At 37.8% G+C, this 22,155-nt stretch overlaps 1 protein-coding gene across 1 annotated transcript in view; it reads left to right on the top strand.

Annotated features, from left to right (window-relative positions):
• The window catches only part of NBEAL1 (Neurobeachin-like protein 1), a gene marked incomplete at both ends in the record, with an annotated part of 111,695 nt that overhangs the window by 1,505 nt on the left and 88,035 nt on the right, over positions 1–22,155 (top strand). The window contains 7 exons of the mRNA XM_051218922.1: positions 3,158–3,445; positions 3,511–3,583; positions 3,630–3,727; positions 5,723–5,817; positions 8,616–8,698; positions 14,149–14,421; positions 20,765–20,840. Of these exons, the coding sequence (XP_051068652.1) occupies positions 3,158–3,445; positions 3,511–3,583; positions 3,630–3,727; positions 5,723–5,817; positions 8,616–8,698; positions 14,149–14,421; positions 20,765–20,840 (986 nt within the window). The remainder of the gene's footprint in view (positions 1–3,157; positions 3,446–3,510; positions 3,584–3,629; positions 3,728–5,722; positions 5,818–8,615; positions 8,699–14,148; positions 14,422–20,764; positions 20,841–22,155) is intronic.

Below are 22,155 nucleotides of genomic sequence, written 5' to 3'. Positions count from 1 at the left end.
TTCGGACATACATATTTCAAACATGCTTGTAATGGAAAGAAAATGTTGATAATTCCTCCACAGCATTTCGTTGGGAAGTATTGTCATTTATTTGTTTCTTCTCTCCGTCTTATATTTTAACCTTTATTTAGGTCTCCTTTTAACCAAACTTTATGTTTTCCAGTATTCCTTTTCGGGGTTTTTGTTATCTTAATTACTTACGCCTATTACTCCCAATGGAACATAAACGGCCGACCAGCATTCTGGTCTTGGTTAAAGATCCACTTTTTATTACTAAATTTACTGTTACATGCTGCCGGACCATTGACAATATATTCATGCGTGACTAAACTCAGGGTCACGGCGTGGTTCAGTGTATGACTGTTAATCTTTGATTGTCCGCTTATAAAAGTTGATGGAACCCTTGCAGATAGATATTTGTTATCATGTTTTTGGGTATATTTTTGTTGGTTCTCGGGTATCCAATTCTTTTTTGTTAACTATTCCTTTTGTTGTTTATTACGTTAGTCTATGTTAGGACTGCACCGCTTGAGATATTTTGTGCTTTCAATATAATATATTCTTTTAAGTTAGAACCGTTTAAATTGAACATAGGGTGTTTGGTTTGATATAATTTAATACAAGTCATTCAAAAACGCTTCACAAGCTATACAGAAGAATGTAGTCTGGTCTGATTGAGTAAATTTTGATACGTCAGTTCTGTGTTCAAGCTGAATATTGTCATTTCGGTTGTTACGCACTTCTTCAGAGTAAATAAATAATCGAATCCAGTTAACAAAAATTTAACTAGTACAAAGGAAACAATGCAGAATATGTTGGTACAATGAAAATCATAATAGATCTGAATGGGTCAATGTTAGGTTATTCTTTGTCAAGATGAATTTTTATGACTTGCCCCTGTATTAATTTGTGTATGAGCAGTTGTAAAATTAAGTAGTGGGGTTTAATTTAGGTGTGTGTGTGTGTGTAGATTGTGTGGGAAATGATTGAGGTTGTTTATATAAATAGTCCAGGTTGAATGAACTTCCAGGCCTTCTTTCCTATTGAAGGCATATTGATTTAGCATGATGTGAGACGCTTCGGTTACTCTCATCACTTTATAGTTGGAAAAGTCTTCCTGAATTATTCTGATATTTTTAATATCAAATAAAATGGCCTGTAAATTTTTTAATTCTACAGGATTATTAGGAGGTCTTTCTGTGTAATTTAGGTGTTCCTTAGCTCGAGTTCATTATCTTTTAATGCATACCAGACTTAATCTGTTAACTGAATAGGAAATTAGAATCATTCTGTTATCTAGTTGTAATATAGATTCACTATCAATTATGATTGATTTCATTAAGGTCTATGGATAAGCCATAATAGAATATCTTACAGCATTAGAACCTGTGTACTTTTTTTTTTTTACAGAGAAACGATGATTGAATTTAAAGTATAAAATAGCCTATAACCTTATTTTAAATGATTTCATGCAAAAGTCTGAATCACACAGTAAATAATTCATTTACAAAATGTCAATCAATTGTCTCAGACTTGACAGTTCCTTTGTTTCCACATCAATTATTCACTATTGTCGTTCTCTTTTCTTCGACTTTCTTAACCTTCTATCGCCAGACATTTCACTTTTGATTGATGATCTATACTACTCATATCTGTCGATATCAGTAGTATACATCACAAATTAAGTAAGCGTGTATATGTGAGTTTTCGACTAAACTGGATGAATGAACTTTGATTTCTTAAGTGTAACTGAGTATGTTATTGTATACATTCAAGGGAATTCAATGATTGTTACCTGTTCAAATGTAATGATATCGTCAACTTTATTCATCTTTAAATTAATTGTGAATGACAAGAAATATAAAGGTGAGACTATAATTTATGGCCGACCTTTGAGTGACGCTAAACTGTCCTTGAGAATGTCCGCCTAATAACTAGGACCAAGTGAGGAATTCGAATTATGATTTACAGTTGATGATTAAGGTTAGAAATTAGATTTAGTGTTTTCATCACGAACTGACATCAGCTATAGTGCCAAAACTCTATTTAGCCAAATGGATGATTGAATTTCGCGACAAAATCCGAGATCTGTTATCTTACACCTGATTGCATTCGTCCATAAATTATAATCTTGCCATTGATTCTGTCTTGAAGAAAGAAAATCATTTTCTGAAAAATAATTTTTTTGTTTTCTACAATTTTACTTATCTTGGAAGTCTGGTCAACCCTAATGGGTTGCTGTCTGACGAAATCTCTAGGCGAATTTAGAAAGCTCGTTTGGCTTTTGTCAACTTACGTCACCTGTGGAGAAGGTGAGATATCCATCTATCAATTAAGGGATGAGTATACTGTGCAGCAGTTCGTTATGTTCTATTTTATGGATGTAAAATGATACTCGTAAGCTACTAGTATTTGAGCATAGACGTCTTAGAAATGTTGCTTGCATCTGCTGGGATCACTAGGTAAGTAATAGTGAGTTTAGATGTCAGGGTATTAGGGAATGATGGTAAGTCAGTTGATGAGGTTGTAAATCTTCATCGGCTGAGATGGTTTGGCCACGTGTTGCATATGCCTGGACACCGTTCGCCACGACACGCAATGCTGAGTAGTGTTGCGGATGGTTGGAAGAAAGTTAGGGACAGCCAAACCAAAACGTGACATCAGTGCTTGAAGTCACTAACGTCTTGTCTGAGCCATGTTGGTAGATGTAGACTACTTGGTTGGGGTCCGCGTGACTATCCTAACCAATGGTTGGAGACTCTTGGTCACATGACTCAGAATCGATCACAATGGCGTCGGGGTATACACTCTCTGTCTTCCTTTAAACTATGAGATTAAAATTGCTTCATATCTTTCTTTCTACGAACTAATTCTTTCTTCCTGTACTATATCCTTATTGCAATCTTTCTTTTATATATTATCACCTCTGAATTAACTACTTTTATGAATCCGGTGTCCATCTTGTAGTGCTAATGCGGTATGGCAAGTTGGACCGATGCATATATATGTGCCTGGTCCTACATTATAGCTGACTAACTGACTGACTTTACATGTTTTCTTATTAAAAGGATCATCTATTCTATGAACTGATTCTATCTTAAACAAAATCATTTTCTAAAAATAATTCCTTTTCCCGTTTTTTTTCCATTTTAAACAGTCAACTAAGAAATTTTCTTACATTCAATGATTTACCAAATGGATGTATTGAATATCTACTTAACAAATTATACATACAATCTAATTCACTTCTTATTCAATTGAATCTAATCCGAATTAATAATGATCAAATGAATATAGATTCAGCATATACTACTGAAATCACTTCTAAACATCATCATCATCAGAATGATGATGTTGATGATGATGACGATGACGATGACGATAGATCGTTAATGACATTTGATAAGTTACATTGTCTCCTTAAATTATTATGTTTATTTGGAAGGTAAGTTATATTGAATTGTTCTTTTGAATATAGATGTATATTATTATCATCATTATCATCAATAGAAATGATCCTATTCAACAATTCATTATTGAAGATCATTCTATTCATCAAATTATATTAAATCTATTGAAATTGGTAATTAAATTCTTACTTGATCTTTCTGATCTCTTCACTTTGATAGATTTATCATTCAAAAGTTTTTGATCTATTGAATCTTATAGTTTACTTCATAGAAACATTCTATGATCCTTATGGAATGTGGAATAAATGGAAATCTATGTAAGTTATGGTGATATTCATTATTTGTCAATTGAATGACTTGTAATACTGTGATGTGTGCTACTGATGTTGATAGATATAAGTAGTATGTATCATCAATTGAAAGTGAAGTGTTTGGCAGTAGAGAAGGTTAAAAAGATTGATGAAAAGAGAATGAAATGAAAGAGTGATTGGTGTGAAAACGAAGGAATAGTTAAATCGGAGACAATGAAGTTCTCAAATTTTACTAAGAGATTCTGCAATTTTGTATTCAAATACACTTGGTTGTAATTTTATTAGTTGAAATGGTGAGTCAATTGAAGCTAGACCACCATGGATAACCTGGAAGTAGTGAACGGCCGTTTCGTCCCATTGTAGGACTCCTCAGTAATTCGCATTCACGATCACGCCTCACGAGATTCGAACCGAAGACCTATCAGACTTGCACGTGAGAGCTTAATCACTAGAACTCGAAACCTGCCGGCATCGAACGGTGTTAATGACTAACTTTAACTAATCCGCGAAATCGAGCGACATATTTACGTTTGGTTGTTCACATTTGGGTTCTTGTTCACTACACACACACAACATATATTTATATACCAGTAGGATACTCAAATTCTGCGTAAGTATAAAACGCAAAGTTAGTAAGTAGTATGCATAGTTTGAGATTCAGAATGTTTTCGGTTTTTGTGATCTCTTAATTATGTTAATTCATTTTGGGAGCTCACTTAAGAAAAGAACTCCAATCAGAACAGTCAATCACAGAATTTCTCAGTAAAATCTGAGAACCATAGAGTAAATACTTCATTTGCGAAATGTCGATCAAATGTCCCATACTTCATTGTTTGCGTTCGCACTCGAGACCGATAGATCCTGGGTTAGAATTTCGCCAGGCGGGATCGTGGACGCACACTACTGAAGAGTCCTACAATAGGACGGAACGGCCGTCCAGTGTTACCAAGTTTTCTATGGTGGTTTAACTTCAAATGACTCATCATCTCAACTAATAAAATTACAACCAAATGTATTTGAATACAAAATTACAGAATCTCAGTAAAATCTGAAAACCATACAGTAAATACTTCATTTACAAAATGTCAATCAGTCGCTTCAGATTTCATTGTTCTTTCGTTTTCACACCAATCACTCTCTGTTCCCGTTCTTTCCTTCTCGATCTTCTTGACCTTCTGCTGCCAGATATTCTATTCCTAACTAGCGTTATATACTACTTATATCGATATAAGTAATACACATCACAATACTGGTATCATAGTGAATTTTTATTCCTGCTAAGATGTATCATATGCATGCGACCAATATTTCTGTCGATAATAATAATGATACAATAATAAGTTGGTTAATCCAATACTAATTGTGAATAGCATAATATATCAGTAAGTATACTTTCAGTACGTAATAGATTGATTGGTAATGAATTTATTAATTAGGTGATTTATTGACGGTTAAAATTTATCTACTATTTTGACAGAAGAAACAATCATTTCTGGTAAAAAACTAATGACCAGTAGAGTTCAACCGGATCTGCTATGAGATAGTATCTCACTGATGACAATGGTGGACGGTGGTGCAACTTCGTGGATTGGTCGAAATTAGACATTAACACTTTTGGATCCCGGCAGGTTCAGTGGTCTAGAGGTTAAGCACTCGCGCACGAGAGGGATACATCTTGGGTTCCGGATTCCGCAAGGCGGGCTGGTGCATACGTATTGCTGAGTAGTCACACAGTAGGACGAAACGGCCATCTAGTGATTCCAGGTTTTTCATGGTGGTCTAACTTCAATTGATTCATAAATTCAACTATTGTGAAATTACTATAATATCCACACCCCCCCTTCTTTGATTAAAATCATTAATTGTTACTTAAAAGTGTTTACGTGTCTTCGTATCTAAGTGTGTATGTGTGTATGTGTGTTCTAGTTGATTCCCATTTGTTATAATGTTTTCCTATGATTTAAAATCTAAAATCTTTGTTTCTATGTGTAAACTATTTAGTTACTATGATCAAAAATATGAAAATTTAAGATTTTTCACTTCTATATCTACATTATCAAAAGAATCACTTGATAATGTTCATTTAAGTATATTCGGTAAGTAACCTGTTTACTCATTCAAATATATACTTTTATAATTTGTTTTAAATAAACGTGAGAATTTTGTAGATTAGATACATATTTAAGTAAACAATACAAAACAAAATCTTAAATCAATAATCTTAGTGACAACTGAATGTTGTGTTTCTTGTACTCACTTAGTAACTAGGTTATAGGACATCACTTGGGTGCCTGTAAGTTTTAGAAGTAACTTCTTTGATTATGATACTTGGTGAGATGGATTTGAATTCTATAGTTTTTGTTTCTTCGAATTGTAGTTACACACTCTTTATTGATGCCAATTGGTATGGTGGAGAAGATTTGTAGCTCAGGTGGATGATTTTGGTGGAGTTTTGTTCTATGAGCTGGATGGTTTGGTCGTGGACTGCGTCAACTGCGTACACACTTTGTTCAAGAGGGCGAGGACACACTGCAGCACACGGGCAGCACGAAAAAATGAAGAGAAATACCTGAAGGACGTATTTCAAAAGAACGGCTACCCAATCAACTTCATCAAAAAGCACCAACCGCACGCAGCATCCGAACCCAAGTCGAGCAGAGAAATCAACAAAAGGATCAACCTACCATACATACAAGGAATATCAGAAACCGCAACGAGACTGCTGAAAACCTTCGGGATAGGTGTGACACACAAACCGACAAAATCGCTACAATCAATCCTTTGCAAACCAAAGGATGAAATAACAAAGGAGAACAAATCAAACATCATCTACAAAATAAATTGTGCCAACTGCGAGAAACACTACATCGGACAAGGCGGACGCTCCCTTCACCTTCGCCTACACGAACATCAGTTAGCAGTCCAACGCCATGATATCTCCTCACTTATATCAATACACGTGGACAACTGCGGACACTCATTCGATTGGAAAAATGTGGAAATCTTAGACAGAGGAAACTCCAAAAACATCAGAGAATTTTTAGAAGCCTGGCACTCAGATCAATCAGCAATCAACAAGCATATTGAAATCAATCCAATTTACCAACCAATCAGGAAAATCATGCACAAATCTAGGAACAAAAATCAAACCAATGGGAGACACAACCAAAACAAAGAAGTAAACAATGACAAATTTAAGGTCAATAAGCACCAAGCAACATCAAGGTGCACAGAACAAGCTGTGAAACACATATGGAGAAATTCGAACACTTCACTTCTATCTGAAGTCTGTGCTGATGATGTCGTTCAGAAGAACGATGAAAGCTCCACGACCAAACCATCCAGCTCAGAGAACAAAACTCCACCAAAGCCAGTTGGTATAGAACCTATTTCGAATGGTGTTTGTACGTTGTCTTTAATCATATACACAATATTTTATATACGGTAAGTGTAGAGTTAAATGTTAGGATGATAGAGTTATAGACTAATAATTAAGTAGTTGGAGATAATTTACTACTTACTTATACCTGTTAACCGTCGTGGTAGAGCATAGGCCTCCCACTAGCATTCTTTATCCAACTCTGTCATGGGAAATCCTTTCCAGTTCTTTTCAGTTGCTACTCATCCTTTTCATGTCAGCTTCCAATTTCCGACGCAATGTGTTTCTTAGTCTTCCTCTTTTCTATTTTCTTCAGGATTCCAAGTTAGCGCTTGCCTCATGATTCAGCTTGGTAATTTCTTGAATGTACATGTTATCCACTTCCACTGTATTTTCCTAATTTCCTCTTTAACTGGAAACTGGTTTGTTTTCCTCCACAGTAGGCTGTTGCCGATGGTATCCAGCCGACGGACATTACGTATCTTATGTAGACAAGTGTTCATAAATACATGTATTTTTTGATGATCCTTGTGGTAGTTCTCGAAGTTTTAGGTCCGTAAAGTAGAACTATGTTGACGTTCGTATTGAAGGTTCTAACTTTGATGTTGACTGACAGTTGTTTTGGGCTCCATATGTTCAATTGTAGGAGTGCCACTTTTGCTTTGCTAATCCTTATCTTTACGTCTGCATCACGTCCTCCTCGTTCATCGATGATGCTGCCTATGTACGTAAAGCCTTTCAACCCTTCCATAGTTTCGTCATCAAGTGTGATCGGGTTGGTGTTCTCTATGTTGCATTTGAGGATCTTGGTTTTTCCCTTATCTATGCTGAGGCTTATTGATGCAGAGGCCGCTACTACACAAGTTGTCTTCATCTGCATTTGTTAATGGGATAGAAGAGCTAGATCATCTACGAAGTTCAAATCGTCTAGTTTCATTTAAATTGTCCATTGTATTCTGTACTTTCTCTGATATAATCCAGTTGACTACCATAAGAAAAAGGAAGGATGAGAGTATGCAACGTTATCTGACACCATTCCTTACTTGGAATGAATCTGTCATTTGTCCTTCATGTGCGACTTTGCAGTGTACTCCGTTGTATGAATTCTGTATGATGTTGACAATCAGCTCATGTACAGTCTCTCACATTCACAGTCACTTCTGGCTAGATCTTGTATAAATGTTATTTTCTATTTTATGGGTGTGATGTGGTCTGTTTAACTAGTATATAAACCAGTTATGTTTGAAATACATGATTCATACTGTGTAGGCTGAGATCGGTGTTCTGGACTCAACAGCCAGGTCTAGGCAGGAAGAAGGACTGATAAGGACTCTAGACTACTCGAATAGGTTTATACATCATTAGTCCAGTCGATTATTCACTATTGTCTAATTGGCGGTATCATTACGCCATATATTTACAAGGCTACAAGTTATAACATATTTATAAGCACAACTTTGATGCATCTTGAATGATTGAATACAAGTATTTGATCATTTCATAATTTTTTTATAGATTTAATTAAACAAAACAATGACAATGCAACAATACGAACTTTACTGATCACCGCTTATTGTTATATATCCGTTGGATGTTATGTAAGTTCAAAGAATGTGAAATCTATTCCAGAAGTTATGTTATATTCAAATAATATCAAGTACTTAGTTTGTAATGTTAATGTAGTTGATCAAATCTGTTAGAATAAATTCCTTAATAAATGCTCATAGACACTGATATCGTTCGCTTCAAACACCATCATGTTATCCACTTAACTGATGAGTTTAGGAAAGGTTCGAATCCCACAGTGAACATCAACTCTGAGATTCAGGCACATTCAACTGATGAGTCCCGATTGGGACGAAACGCGCGTCCACTGCTATCCACTATCCATCTTTGTTTACAATGTTTGTGACTTAAGGCAATATCGAGGCAATCTTCACAGGATGCATAAATATCTATAAGATATTTTGTGGATATTATGGTAAGTTAATAGTTGAGTTTATAAGTCATTTGAAGCTATACCACCATGGAAATCCCAAAAGCATTGAACGGCTGTTTTGTCCTAGTGGTCTAGAGGTTAAGCGTTCTCACACGAGACCAACAGGTTCTGGGTTCGAATCCCGTGAGGCGGGATGGTGGATGCGCACTATTGAGGAGTCCCACACAAGCTTTTCATGATGATCTAGCTTTAATTGAATCATGAAGTCAACTATTAAATCTATAAGAGAGATTGATCGATTGCAGTCCTAAACATCATTGGGTTGATTCTAGAAATTTCTCATCGAATTTCTCAACAATTGCTTATAGAAGTTGATACTTCTGATAAAAAGTAGGAAATAATTCAAGAACGAATAGTTATATTGAGATTGTGAACTGATTGATGTTAGACCACCATTGAAAACTTGGAAGCATGGAATGGCCGTCTCATCCTATTGCGAGACTCCTCAGCAGTACGCATCCACGATCCAGCCCGCTGGATTCGAACTCAGGGCCTTCAGTCTCGTGCTGGTACACTTAATCTCTACATAACTGAGCCAACACCTAGCGGTGTTTGTACTGATTAGATTCTGTTTTAAGAGATCAAATGACTAGATATTCTTGTATATCTTATTTTCTCTTGGATTATTTGTTTTAACACATAGATAGTGGTACAAGGAGGCACCAAATACATATGCGCCACACAGATCTCATTTGATATGTGTGAGGGCTGTGATACTGCCCAGGTGCCCAAACCGAAGAAGGTGGTTTTCTTAGAGGGCCACACCCGGAGCAATCGAAATGAAGATTTGATCTACAAGGCAGTGGAGATGTATTCCCATGGTAGCCGGTGACTAACAGTAGGTTCATACGCCATTTGTTCCTTCAGGATACTGGATCTCATGTGCACCATTGGTTTGGAATCAGGGTTTTCCAACTTCCCTAGGTGGACTCTCCGTGTACACCAACCCAGTTAAAGCGCCGGACATTCGCTTTTTGTCCTCTCAATTTCGTAAACAACACCCCCGCCACGAGAAGGCAATGAGTAGGACTTCTCTGTCAGAGGCTATGTAGGCGTGGTCATGTGAGAGCATTTCGAGAAGGAGAACGAACTCTCCCCACTCTTGGCCGTACCAGGGCATTTGGGGGTCAAATATTCTTGTATATCTTATTTTCTCTTAGATAGTTACATTAAAACATGAAGAAATGATGTTAAGAGAGAATCAATTCCATCAATATCCAGTATTTCTCACTGATTGGTTCCAGCCTCTCATCTTCATTCATGTTTTTTTTCATTTCTCTTTTACTTTTTCTACTCTTTTCTCAAGTGAAGTTTGACATCATTGAAGTCACTTTATTGATTATCAAAGAATTTATGGAATATGAATATGTTGTCTGATATTGTTCCATGGTGTATTCATTATAGTATGAACCGTAATTATCTTACAAACTGACTTTGAATGTTAAATGTCAAGCAAAAAGTGGAACACAATCTGACAAACGTTATCCTTAAATCATTTAAATCTCTTTACAAAACACCATTATCAATTATTGGGTAGCTTCAAAAGGCTTTCATAAACATACTAATAGGTAATTGTAACATTTAATGTAAACAATATCTATAGTTTTAGATGAAGATTGTATTAAATTACAAGTTGATGAGTTCAAAATGTAGATCATTTTGGAGCTGAGTTGATTAAATTCGAGATCCTTTGAGGCAGTCAGGACTGCAGTTGATCAGTCTATTGTTGGCATATGTGCATACTATGCGGATTGCCTCGATATTGTCTAGAGTCACAAGGATTATAAGCAAATATGGATAGTGGCTAGCAGTGGAATCCAGGACGTGCGTTTCGTCTTATTTGGGACTCATCAGCTGGATGTATCCGCATCCCAGAGTTGATGTTCACTTTAAGACTCGAACCCAGTACCGTTTGCTTCAAACGTTTATAAAGTTTGTGACTCAAGGCGATATCTAGGTAGTCCGAATAGGATGTACATATGCCAAGAAGAGACTGATCAATTGCAATCGTACACAACAATGAGAAAATACAAGTAAATAATACTAAGTGAATTTAGACTTCATCACATTGCACAAGCAGGTGGCTCTCAGGACTCAGTAGCTAAGTAAATAACATGATGGCATTTAAAGCAAACGGTACTGGATTGGAGTGCCACAGTGAATATCAACTCTGAGATGCAGGTACATCCATCAGACGAATCTCAAATACTTTTGTAAGAACCGACTACAGATTTTCAGTTGATAAAATATTAGCTTCTAGATTTGATTATTTATTTATTTATTTATTTATTTGAACACATAAATATTGGTACAAGAGAGCGCCAATATATATGCGCCACACAAAACAATGAAAATTCGAAGAGAAATAGAAAGAAAAAAAAAACTAAGGAACGCAAAAGAAAAGGAGAACAATGACGAAGAGATTGGAGTAAGGTAGTGTGGTAGTAACGACGGAACGAAAAGGTACAATCAGAAGAAATCTTTCAGGTAAAGGAGACACAACCACTTTTTAGAAAGAAAGTAAAAGAAGGTTACAGCAGGATCGCCACTGGCTTCTATTCTGAGCCATATCTGATAACGTCTCTAGCCACTGTGTAGCACCATCTCTCGGACCCCAACCAGGGAGTCGTGAAGGACCAACACAAGCCAGTCCTTTGCAGCTTTCTTTCATACCACGACACCATGTCATGCACTGACCACCTCTCCGCCTCTTCCAACCAGTCCCAGAGTCGGCAAATAATGCACGACGTGGAATTCTCTGGGACGACATTCGGAGAACATGTCCAAGCCACCGAAGTCGGTGTTTCAAGATGGTGACACCAATTGAGTTATCATCTCTGTGCCCGAACACACGATGCCGAACCTCTGCATTACTAACATGGTGTTGCCACTGAATGTCAGCAATCCTTCGGAGACAGCGATGATCGAACACAGAGAGTCGTCTAACGTCCTCAACTCGGAGAGGCCAGGTTTCACAAGCATAGAGCAAAACTGCTCTCACCGACGCGTTGTAGATCCGACCTTTTACAGCCAGACTAACATCACGAAGGCGCCAAAGGTGGCCCAGATTGGCATAAGCCGCTCTGGCTTTCACTATTCGTGCATTGATCTCATCACTCACACCCCCACCAGCACTTATGCAGCTACCCAGATACACGAACTTCTCAACTACGTCTATCTGCTCACCGTCCAGGGTGAGTACAGGATTAGAATCCTGCCAGTCTTGTAGAAGTACTTTGCACTTCGAAGGTGCAAAGCACATACCATACCTACGGACACTGATTGCCAACTGATTAAGTGCGGATTGCATGCCTTGGGCATTATCGCACAGTAAGACAATATCGTCCGCATACTCAAGGTCGAGAAGTCTTTCTCCAGGCAACAGATCCACACCACCATCACTTACATTCATCAGAGCTGTTTCCAGAATGTCATCGATGGCAAAGTTGAAGAGGAATGGTGAGATTGGGCAACCCTGCCTAACCCCACTGCTCGAATGGAACAATGGAGAGAGGTGGTTGTATGCCCTCACTCTGCCTGAGGTGTTTTTATACAGGGCTTTCAGGATGTTAATAAACTTCTCAGGCACACCCTTCTTCAATAGACAATCCCAGAGAACAGTCCTATCCAACGAATCGAAGGCAGCCCTGATGTCAAGAAACACTACGATTGTTGGCCTTTGAAAAGTATGGCGGTGTTCTAACATTTGGCGGAGGGTGAAGATATGATCGATACATCCTCGACCAGAACGAAACCCAGCCTGCTCCTCGCGAGTCAATCTTTCTCGGGTTTTGAACAACCTACGAAGAATGATGGAAGCCAATAGCTTAGACGCAATCGGAAGTAGACTTATCCCCGATAGTTGTTACAAGAACGACGTGAACCCTTTTTAAAGATAGGGACAACTATCGACTCATTCCATGACGTTGGTACACACTCTAGTTCCCAAACCTTTGTAAACAACGTCGTCAATTCCTTAGTCAAAAAGTCACCACCATCTTTAAAAAGAGCCGGAGGTAAGTCATCTGGGCCAGGTGATTTGTAACGCTTTAAGAGTTGGAGTTCCTTGCGGACTTCCTCCTCATTAGGTGGATCAGTCGTCACCGGCCATGTAGGGCAGGACAGTCTGACCGATGTTGCCGGAGCAGCAGGCCAGTTGAACTGCCCTTCAAAAAATTCTGCCCATCGTCCAAGACGTCGATGGATGTTAGTGATTGGCATCCCATCATCCTCGCAGATTGTTTCACTCACACCAGACTTCTTGCTGCCAGTGGCTCGGATGAGCTGGAAGAGCTTCCGGTAGTTACCAGATGCAGCTGCTGCTTCCAGCTCATTAGCACGCATCGACCACCAGGCTTCTCGGTCCTTACGCAAGCTTTGCCCAATCTCCTTACGTAACATCCTTCGTTTATGGTCAAACTCAAACATGCCGTAAAATATTCAGTAACATTCAAATTTTATTTGTTAAATTTATTTATTGATTTGAACATATAAATATTGGTATAAAGGGGCACCATATACATATGCGCCACACAAATCTTATTTGATTTGTGTGAGGGCTGTGATACTGCCCAGGTGCCCAAACCGAAGCAGATGGTTTCCTTAGGGGTCCACACTCAGAGCCTTTGACCTAAATATCTGATCCACAAGGCTGTGGAGCAACGTCAGGAGATATAGTCCTATGGTACCTGGCTGCCAACGATTGGTTCACACTCCATTTGTTCCTTTAGGATACTGGAGCCCATGTTCATCACTGATTTGGAATCAGGGTTTTTCAACTCCTCTAGATGAACTCTCCATGTCCACCAACTCGGTTAATGCGCCAGACATTCGCTTTTCGTCCTCTTAATTTCGTAAACAACTTCGCCGTCTCGAGAAGTCAGTGAGTAGGACTTCCATAACAGTGGCTGTATACGCGTGGTCATGTGAGAGAATTTGGAGAGGGAGAGTTGGCTCTCCCCACCCTCGGCCATACCAGATCATTCGGGTGCTATTAGTTAAATATTAAATCCTAATGAAATCTTTTCTTTTTCTTTTTTCGTTTACAAGGGTTTTTTAAAATACAATCATGTACACGATTTGTTTTGTTTAATCAATCAATCAAATCGACCACTTACGGAATTATCATCAGCATCATCATCGTCATCAGAACCTCAGGGAATTTATTATAATGTAAATGAACAGTATTCTTTTGGAAATGATTTCTCACAGAATACCAAGACGAATATTGACCAATCAACTCAATCTCAACAATATAATGAAGAGTTTGTTGTTATATCAAGTTTTTTAATTTATGGATTAAGTCTTCAAGAACCAAACATGGTGAGTTAATCTTTTAAATTATGTCATTTATTGTAATTATTGAAGGCCCATAAATGCCCTGGTACGGCCAAGAGTGGGGAGAGTTCGTTCTCCTTCTCGAAATGCTCTCACATGACCACGCCCACATAGCCTCTGACAGAGAAGTCCTACTCATTGCCTTCTCGTGGCGGGGGTGTTGTTTACGAAATTGAGAGGACAAAAAGCGAATGTCCGGCGCTTTAACTGGGTTGGTGTACACGGAGAGTCCACCTAGGGAAGTTGGAAAACCCTGATTCCAAACCAATGGTGCACATGAGATCCAGTATCCTGAAGGAACAAATGGCGTATGAACCTACTGTTGGTCACCGGCTACCATGAGATTGCATCTTCTTACGATGCTTCACAACCTTGTGGATCAGACTTTAGGTCGAAGGCTCCGGGTGGATTAACTCAATAATAATGTCTTATACTGTTGTAGTGACCTCCAAATGACCTAGTACGGCTGAGAGTAGGGAGAGTCAGTTATCCCTATAGAAATATTTTCAAATGGCCACTTAATTATATCCACTGCTAGAGAAGTCCTACTCACGGCCTTCTCGTAGCATTATTGTTATTTACGAAATTGAATGAACGAAAAGCGAATCTTATTAGATATATGTAATAATCAAAGATAGAAAACGAATTATTAGTTAGTCAGTCAGTGGTCTTGCGTGCTGTCTGAGGTATAAGGGTGGTTTTCACTTCCCGGTTGCCCATACCGTGGAAGGGTTATACTAGGGGTATCTGAAAAGGAAATCGGGTTAGGGGTAGTCTCAGTGACCTGAGAGTGTGACCGCAGTGCCCAAAGTACAACCACTTGAGGTCGGTCACACACGACCTTTCTGTGAGTAATTTTCGTGTCAGCTCAGTACTTGTTGAAATCTTATCGCCGGAAACGGAACTCCGTGGGACAAGGTGAGGTGTGCATTTTTAGGACCGATCTATTCTAACCCAACCCTTCCTTGTGGGAATGCATCATCGCTGTTATGTTGGTTGTCTGAAGGAAACATCTTAATGCTGTCACACCTCTTTACAGTCAGCAGTACAACTTCGCATTCGGACCTCGGATTTGCTGCTTTATTCTTACCGCTCTTCAACCGACCTGTTTAGCACTGCAGGATCTTTAAGAATGATTGTTCTAGCCAGAATAACTTGATTGGTCCATAACGATAGTCAAGCTGGACTACCACACCAAGGTAGCAGCTACAGTTGATGGAAGCATCAGTGGAAAAGTGTAGATAAATTTTTCTTGGAAATCTAAGTCTTACATATTTATAACTGTGTAATTAGTTACATAGACATCTTGGAAAATAAACATAATTAAAATATACACAACTGGGCTTCTTGATGTTAAGACTAATTAAAGGTCTACTAACCTTGATAGATTCCTTTAATCAAGAAGTTATTTTACGGTAACAAAATGTTTACTCTATGTTAGTACACGTGGTTGAACTAATTGAATACTAAATATTTCTATGACATGATAAAACACAAATGTAAACTATCTTAAGTGGAACATCTAGTCACTATGTTAGTTATCCAACTATTATCACCACTGTCACAAATGAGCAAAGTAGAATTTAAAATTCATCTCACTGCTGAAGAGTCCCACAATAGGACGAAACGGCCGTCCAATGCTTCTAGGTTTTCCATGGTGGTCTAACTTCAATTGACTCATGATCTCAACTATTAAAAGTAGATTTATCCGTACATTGAGTAGACATCAAAAGTTTTACTTCAGCGATCATTGTTATGCATTTTTATTATTGTTTGCTCATATGGAAATCATATGGAAGTCCTATAGTTTAATAAAATCAGCGCCCTAAACTAACAGGTTGAAGATATAACAAAAATACATGGTAGCAAATACTAGGAAGATGTGACCATCAATCATCCCTGAGAGAGTGCTTGTGCTTATGTGTATGTCATGAGGTGTATGGGTGAAAGTTTATCTACCAGTGGTGTGCATGTAATGCATAAGAGATAGTCAGTTGTAACAAATACGTTTGAAGGGAGTAATGATCATCTACTCTCCCAATTAAATGAATATACCTATACATATCCCATATAATGCATGAGTGGAAACGTATGTGCTACCGGTGTGCGTGTAACTTATAATTGCCACTGATGTGATGTCCGCGTGTCAAGACAAGGGGTTGCCGATTTCCTTACGAACTCATATGCACGCGTTGAGTTTATGAACCTTGAATACTCGGAAACTAATTCCAGAAAACTCACACCGATTTCACTAAACAACGTCACTATCGCCATCACCAATGGAAACCAACATGCCGATTATTAGAAATATTCATATCTTTTACTGAACCATCAACATGTATCACGTGTTTTACGTTGGTCACTTTAACAAACTACATTGAATTATGAATAAAATGGCAATTTAACTAATTAAGTGGGCAGAAACATAGTGACTATGGTTTATATAGTCAAGAACAATCTTATTTATCATAATGAATACACTTTATTTAAATGAATGTATTGAACATTTCTTTTATTATCAGTTTAGGGTTGTGGAGATTGTTGAATTTTAGTTGAGATAATGAATGGATCAATGTTAGACCACCATTGAAAACCTTAAAGCACTGGAAGGCCGTTTTGTCCTTGTATGGGACTCAACAGCAATATGCGTCTACGGCCCCACACCAAACGGATTCAAACCCAGTACCTTTGGTCTCGCTCCGGTACGCTTAACTTCTAAACCATTGAGCTGGCATCCTGGAGTTCTACTAAGAAGCCTTGACTAATGTAGTCCGATCCCTGTCGGATGTGAGACAGTTATCCACCTCAGACAATGGATGTAGGGTTGAGCAAGATCATGGATCGAATTGAAGTTAGATATTAACACCATTGGATGTCAGATCAGTGGTCTGGAGGTTAAGCGAGACCGTGGGTTCTGGATTTGGGTCCCGTGTACGTTATCGTAGATGCAGACTACTGAGGCGTTCCATACTGTAACGGAACGGCCATCCAATCCTTTCAGGTTTTCAGTGGGGGTCTAGCTTAGATCAATTCGTGGATTATTATACACTTTTTATTATGACCTTTATGTTTGTGATTTTTCTTCATATCTGTCAACTGGACAATTATGCGACCAGTAAATTATTTTCATTCTTCTATTCTTCTCTAATCCCCTTGATTATTACGCAACCTTATTTGATAATTAGAATTTCGTACTACTTTATAATGCAATCTTTTCTATCCTTCTATGGAGATATATTTTCCATATAACTATTAGTTTTAGATCATATTATAACTGTAAGCATCTTTATAACAAGGATCTAGATTTATCTAATTATTTGTTGCTTTGTCATATATCTTTCTATTTCAATAATATTCAATTCATGATATGATAAATCCACTTGGTATAGTTTGTTTGGATCTTCCCATTGATGCTTAGGACTGTAATTGATCAGTCTCTTATTGGTATATGTGAATACTGTATTTATTGCCTTGATATTGCCTTGATTCACAAGCATTCTAAACAAAGATGGATAGTGGCTAGCAGTGGAATCCAGCATGCGGGTTTTGTCTTATTTGGGACTCGTCGGCCGGATGTATCTGCATCCCCGAGTTGATGTTCACTCTGGGACTCGAACCCAGTACCATTCGCTTCAAACGTTTATAAAGTTTGTCACTTAAGGCGATATCTAGGTAGTCCGCATAGAATGCACATATGCCAAGAAGAGACTGATCAATTGCAATCGTACACAACAATGGGAAAATACAAGTAAATAATACCAAGTGAATTTAGACTTCATCCGATTGCACAAGCAGGTGGCTCTCAGGCCACAGTAGCTAAGTAGATAACGCGATGGCGTTTGAAGCAAACGGTACTGGGTTGGAGTGTCACAGTGATTATCAACTCTGAGATGCAGGTACATCCATCTGACGAATCCCAAACAGGACAAAACACGTGTCCTGGATTCCACTACTAACCGCTAACCATCTTTGTTCATGACAAGACAAGTTTCATAAAACGATTACCCCCCCCTACCGTGAAACATTAATCTAACAACAATAATAATGTACTTTAAAGTGTTTATTTCTATTCTATTTCTTTAACAAATTATTAAGAATAAATAAATAAACATGTAAATAAAATCTGGTTTATTTAAACTGAATTATTACAAGTACAAATATTCATTTGTTTATTACAAAACAGTTGTCTTTCACACACACACACACACACGCACACACCTACACGCACGCACATCCACAAACATGCACACACACACACACACACTGAACCATTTTTTTCCAGAGATGCTTGTTGATCTGTTTTCTTTGTGAGAAGAGAACTTGTTTCTAAGTATGAATTATAGCACTAATTCCTGTGTACTGTACTATAGTTTATCACAATAAACATTGATCAGAATACATCTATCTAATTAAGGTCATCTTCAGTTTAATAGAGAATATGTGCTTAATACAGTATATTAATTAGTATGAGTAAACTATGATCATTTTTATGATCAAAGATAGATCGTGGTTAGCAGTGGAATTCAGGATGAATGTTTTGTCCCATATAGGATTCATTAGATGAATGTGTTTGCATCCAAGAGTTGATGTTCACTTCAGGACTCGAACACAGTATTGTTCTCTTGAAACTTCATGGATTTATTGACTTAGTTATTGAGTATATCCAACTGACGAGTCTTAAATAGGACAAAACATACGTCCTGGATTCGATTGCTAACCACTATCTATCTTTGCTTATAATACTTGTAAATTAAGGCAATATCGAGGCAATACACACAAGATACTTACTTTGCAATTTCGTAGATTGGTTGAAGTTAGACATTAACACCGTTGGATACCGGCAGGTTCAGTAGTCTACAGGTTAGGCGTTCGAGCGTGAAACTGATAGGTCCTGAATTGGAATCTTGCGAGGCGGGATCGTACATGTGCACTTCTGATGAGTCCCATACTAGAACGAAACGGCATCCAGTGATTCTAGGTTTCTAGTGGTGGTCTACCTTCAATTTACTCATGATCTCAACTATTGGAATTACTATCATAGCCACAAAAATCTCTTCTGATACTTAAAAATGTCCGAAAAGTTTATCACTCCAATAGATGATCTGTCATTTCAAAGCTAATGGTATAAACTTAATCGAAAATCAATTGCTTGAATATTACAGTTTTTGTCTGATAAAACTACCAATAGAGCAGTTGATCCAATGGTTTAAGCAGTTTATCTTTTTCAGGTGAGGTCAATAGTTGAGATAATGAGGCGTATTGTACAGGTGTTAACTGTTAGTTTTCTAAGAATTTCACATTTGAAGGTGTCTCATACATTCTAGTTTTGAATAGGATATCATTTTGTTTTTTTACACTACTAATAAGTAATATGAGATAACTTGATCACTTTCATGACTTTTTTTATTTATTTGAACACATAAATATTAGTTCAAAGGGGTACCGAATACATATGCGCCACACAAGTCACTTGATTTGTGTGTGGGCTGTGAAACTGTCTCGGTGCCTAGACCGAAGCAGGTGGTTTTCTTAGGGAGCCACACCCGGAGTTTTCGACCTAATGGTCTCTGATACATAAGGGAGTGGAGCAACGTCAGGAGATATGGTCCCATGGTAGCCAGTGATCAATGATTGGTTCATACGTCATTTGTTCCTTCAGCATCCTGCAGTCAAGTGCACCATTAGTTTGGAATCAGTGTTTTTCAACTTCGCTGGATGTATCCTCCGTATCCACTAACCCAGTTAAAGCGCCGGACATTTGCCTTTCGTCCTCTCAGTTTCATAAACAACACCAGTGGTATGAGAAGGCAGTGAGTAGGACTTCCATGTCACAGGCTATATACGCGTGGTCATGTGAGAGCATTTAGAGAAGGAGAGCGGATGTTAGCTATAAGTGGAATTTAGGACTCAAGTTTCGTTCTATTTGGAACTCATCAGCTGAATTTATTTGCATACTTGTAACTTAAGGCAATAACGAAGTAATTCGAACAAGATGAACATATGTCAATAAGTTTCAAATAACCGAATAAGAAATGAATTAAACTTCACTTCCTTGATTAAACTAGTGATTATTTGAACTAAATAGCTAAGTAGATAACGTTATGGGGTTTGAAATGAATGGTACTGAATCTGAGTCTTGGAGTGAACATCAACTCTAGGATGCAGGTAAATTCATCTGACGAGTTGCAAATAGGATGAAGTGTCGCGTGTCTTAGGTCCCATTGCTAACCACTATCGATCTTCGTTTGAAATTTACATAGTAAGTTCTTATAAACATACATCAGTATAGTGATAATAACTTTTCTATTTATTGTTTCTATCCATTTAGATTACATTAAAATTAGCGGTAGATCAATTTCGTTCTGATATTGGTAATAAAAGAACTCTTTCCACTATTGATTATTGTAAGTTTATAAATGGAATATATATTGAATAAGTGATTTCAGTCTTTCTGATTACTATCATTCTTCTCTGTTGGGGACGTTAGATCCCCCCACCAGAACTCACTTGGGAAAGGACCTAATTTTGTAATTTTATTAAGAAAATCTGAGCTTTTTCGTTTTCGCGCCAAAGGCGCTCTTATCACATTCATGTCGTATTTCCCACTGGGAAATATCTTAAATGCTATTGGTCCGTTGTGCCTTTTAGTATGCTATTTTGTAGCTCTCCACAAGGACTGTTTTGCACTGCATATATATGTTTTGGATTGTGTTTGTTGTTATCGCTCGTTTCTGGCTGATTTACAGAATATACTTCCCATTCCAAGCTTGGACTTCTCCCTCTAGTTAGCGGGGCTGGGACACACCAATAGCTAGCTTACTGGTCTTTGGTCACCGAGTCTTGTTCCTGTTCGCCAGTCAAGTGAACTCGTGATAGCCTTAAACCTAGCAAGCCTATCGAGTCTCTGAATCCTTGATTCTTCATTCCGTTCCGAGTAGGACGAATCAGTAGTAGAATTCAAGTTAACGAACATAACATTCTCATTTAAGTGACCAGTTTTATTTGCGTATAGAAAGCTTGTATACCAGTATTAGAATTGAATACTTCTTATTACAACCGTCTTATATAGTTATATCTTCAATTATACGAGGGAAATGAGCTTTAACAATGTTAACTTCACTAGTGGAATTAAAATCTGTTTTGTAGCAACAGTAGCAACGTCAAAGAACCTAATTCAAGGTATGATCAAAAGTTTGTGTAGTTTACTATACAAACGTTTAATTCCTGATATGATAAGCCTAAGATTTTAGCCTTGTTGATATCATTATATTCAAGTAAAACAGAGGAAGAAAACTAGTGTAGCAACAGCCTTTGCATCAGTAGGCCTAGGCATACACAAAGGAAAAAGCAAGATCCTCAAATACAACACGGAAAACACCAACCCAATCACACTTGATGGCGAAACTCTGGAAGATGTAGAATCCTTCACATACCTGGGAAGCATTATGGATGAACACGGAGGATCAGATGCAGACGTAATGGCGAGAATTGGCAAAGCAAGTGTCGCATTCCTACAATTGAAGAACATATGGAACTCAAAACAACTGTCAACCAATTTCAAAGTCAAAATCTTCAATAGGAACGTTAAGACAGTTCTACTGTATGGAGCTGAAACTTGGAGAGCTATAACAACCATCATCAAACATGTACAAGTATTTATAAATAGTTGTCTACTAAAGATACTCAACATCCATTGGTCGGATACGATCAGCAACACCA

Source organism: Schistosoma haematobium, chromosome 3 (genome assembly GCF_000699445.3).
Source record: "Schistosoma haematobium chromosome 3, whole genome shotgun sequence".
In the NCBI taxonomy this organism is placed as follows: Eukaryota; Metazoa; Platyhelminthes; class Trematoda; order Strigeidida; family Schistosomatidae; genus Schistosoma; species Schistosoma haematobium.
This window is presented reverse-complemented; position numbering and strand designations above follow the sequence as displayed.